General features: G+C 31.4%; 1 protein-coding gene across 3 annotated transcripts in view; it reads left to right on the plus strand.

Moving 5' to 3' along the window:
• Positions 1 to 374: 374 nt before the first annotated feature.
• Positions 375 to 1670, plus strand: part of LOC106471914 (factor VIII intron 22 protein-like) — a 26968-nt gene continuing 25672 nt past the window's right edge. For 2 of the 3 annotated variants that reach the window (XM_022400537.1, XM_013932539.2), the window contains exon 1: positions 376 to 712. In XM_022400537.1, coding sequence (XP_022256245.1) covers positions 651 to 712 — 62 coding nt within the window. In that variant the 5' untranslated portion in view covers positions 376 to 650. Of the gene's footprint in view, positions 713 to 1670 lie in introns of all 3 variants that reach the window. The other variant, XM_022400536.1, reaches the window with a different exon arrangement.

Here is a 1670-nt window from a genome sequence, read left to right on the forward strand (position 1 = left end):
TTACCTCGCCGACCACATTTTATCCGGAAAGTCACGTCTGAGAGATGATCCACTATGTTAACATTAACAATTGGGGTTAGATACTTGCTGTGGACAGAGGTTAGATAGCTCATTGTATAGCTATGCACTTAACAACAAACAAACTATGAACTCTCAAAATAATTATGTTTATACAAGAGACTATTATTTTGGTGATGCTTGGTAAGTTAACAGACATACAACGCTAAAATCCAGGGTTCGATTCCCCGCGATGGACAGAGTGCGGGTAGACCACTGTGTAGCATTGCAAAAACTACCCTTCTTGAGGTGAATAAATATTGCTTGAACAGTTGTAACTACCCATTGATCGTCAGATGTCGCTGGCATTAATATCGTAAGTAAATAATAGATTGAACGATCGGTAAGTTTTTTTTATTTAAAGAAGGATGACGTTTCGAGCTAACGATCTTCCTAAGATCGTATAGCTTACAACAAAGATATAAAAAAAGTTGGCGATTGTTTATTCTATTCTTTAATATCGGTATCTTTGTCGCCTACGCGGTTTTAACCATATATTTCTTTTTATAAAGGCATCAGTACTGTAAGCGAGTTGCCATTGGTACTGACTGCAGTGCAGAACTAAAAAATATTTAGTTTTTGCGTATTATGCAATGGAAGCCACAAGGAGTGACGTGTTGGGGCAGTATCGAACAATTTCTCTCAAGCTAAAAAAGTAAATAAATTAGATATATAGCAAAATATTAATATTAAGTATCTAAACACTTGTGTTCTTTTGTTATCCATTTTGAACTATCATGCAAGGGCAAAAAAGAAAAAAAAACAGTATTAGATTACATTTACAAATTACAGTAACTTGTAAATTAAAAATTGTATTCTACAAGTAGAAGTTCTTTGTTCTAGTTCCATAAATATTGGTTTTAATGTGCTACCGATTTCACTACTTTACCCTAAGTTAGATCCCTTCCCAATTCTAGTATTTAAGACCATTAATTTGCATTAATTTATACATTTATATGACATATTCTGTTCTTCATTCAGATTTTGTCATTGTATCACTATCAGTGTTTTCCCCATCTAAAAATTTAATTTTTAAATTTTTTAAAGACAACGAGAGGGTCACAAGAAAATAACTTCTAGTTTACAAGCTCTTCTCAAGTTGTTGCTTAACTTTTTTATAACAGTAGACTTTTATAAATTTTTTATAGCATTTATGGTTTAGGGCATAAATGCATTGTGGTTATACTGTTAGTTATGTTGGTTTTATCTTTTATGTTAAAAGATTGTTTAATAAATTGGATACTTGTACTATAGGATAAATGGCAAAGACATTAGTTAAAAATTGGCTTAACAATAGAATATCAACAGTGATGAATGTGTATTTTAAAAATAGGAAAATGTGATCACTGATGTTTCTCAGGAATCTGTTCAGACCCTATAAGTTTAATGTACTTTAATCTAACCCTATAAAATAACCCTTCCATTCCCAGAAACATCTTAGTACTAGTAGTAGTAGCCTTCCCCTGCTGGATCCTTTCCATTGAGTCAATATTTTTCTTAGGTAAGGAGACCAATATTGCACATGTGATTAGATTAGTTAGTAAATTGCAATGGAGTTTTAAGGAAGGCTTGATATATATATATATATATATATATATATATATATATATATA

This window comes from Limulus polyphemus, unplaced genomic scaffold (assembly GCF_000517525.1).
Source record: "Limulus polyphemus unplaced genomic scaffold, Limulus_polyphemus-2.1.2 Scaffold4960, whole genome shotgun sequence".
In the NCBI taxonomy this organism is placed as follows: Eukaryota; Metazoa; Arthropoda; class Merostomata; order Xiphosura; family Limulidae; genus Limulus; species Limulus polyphemus.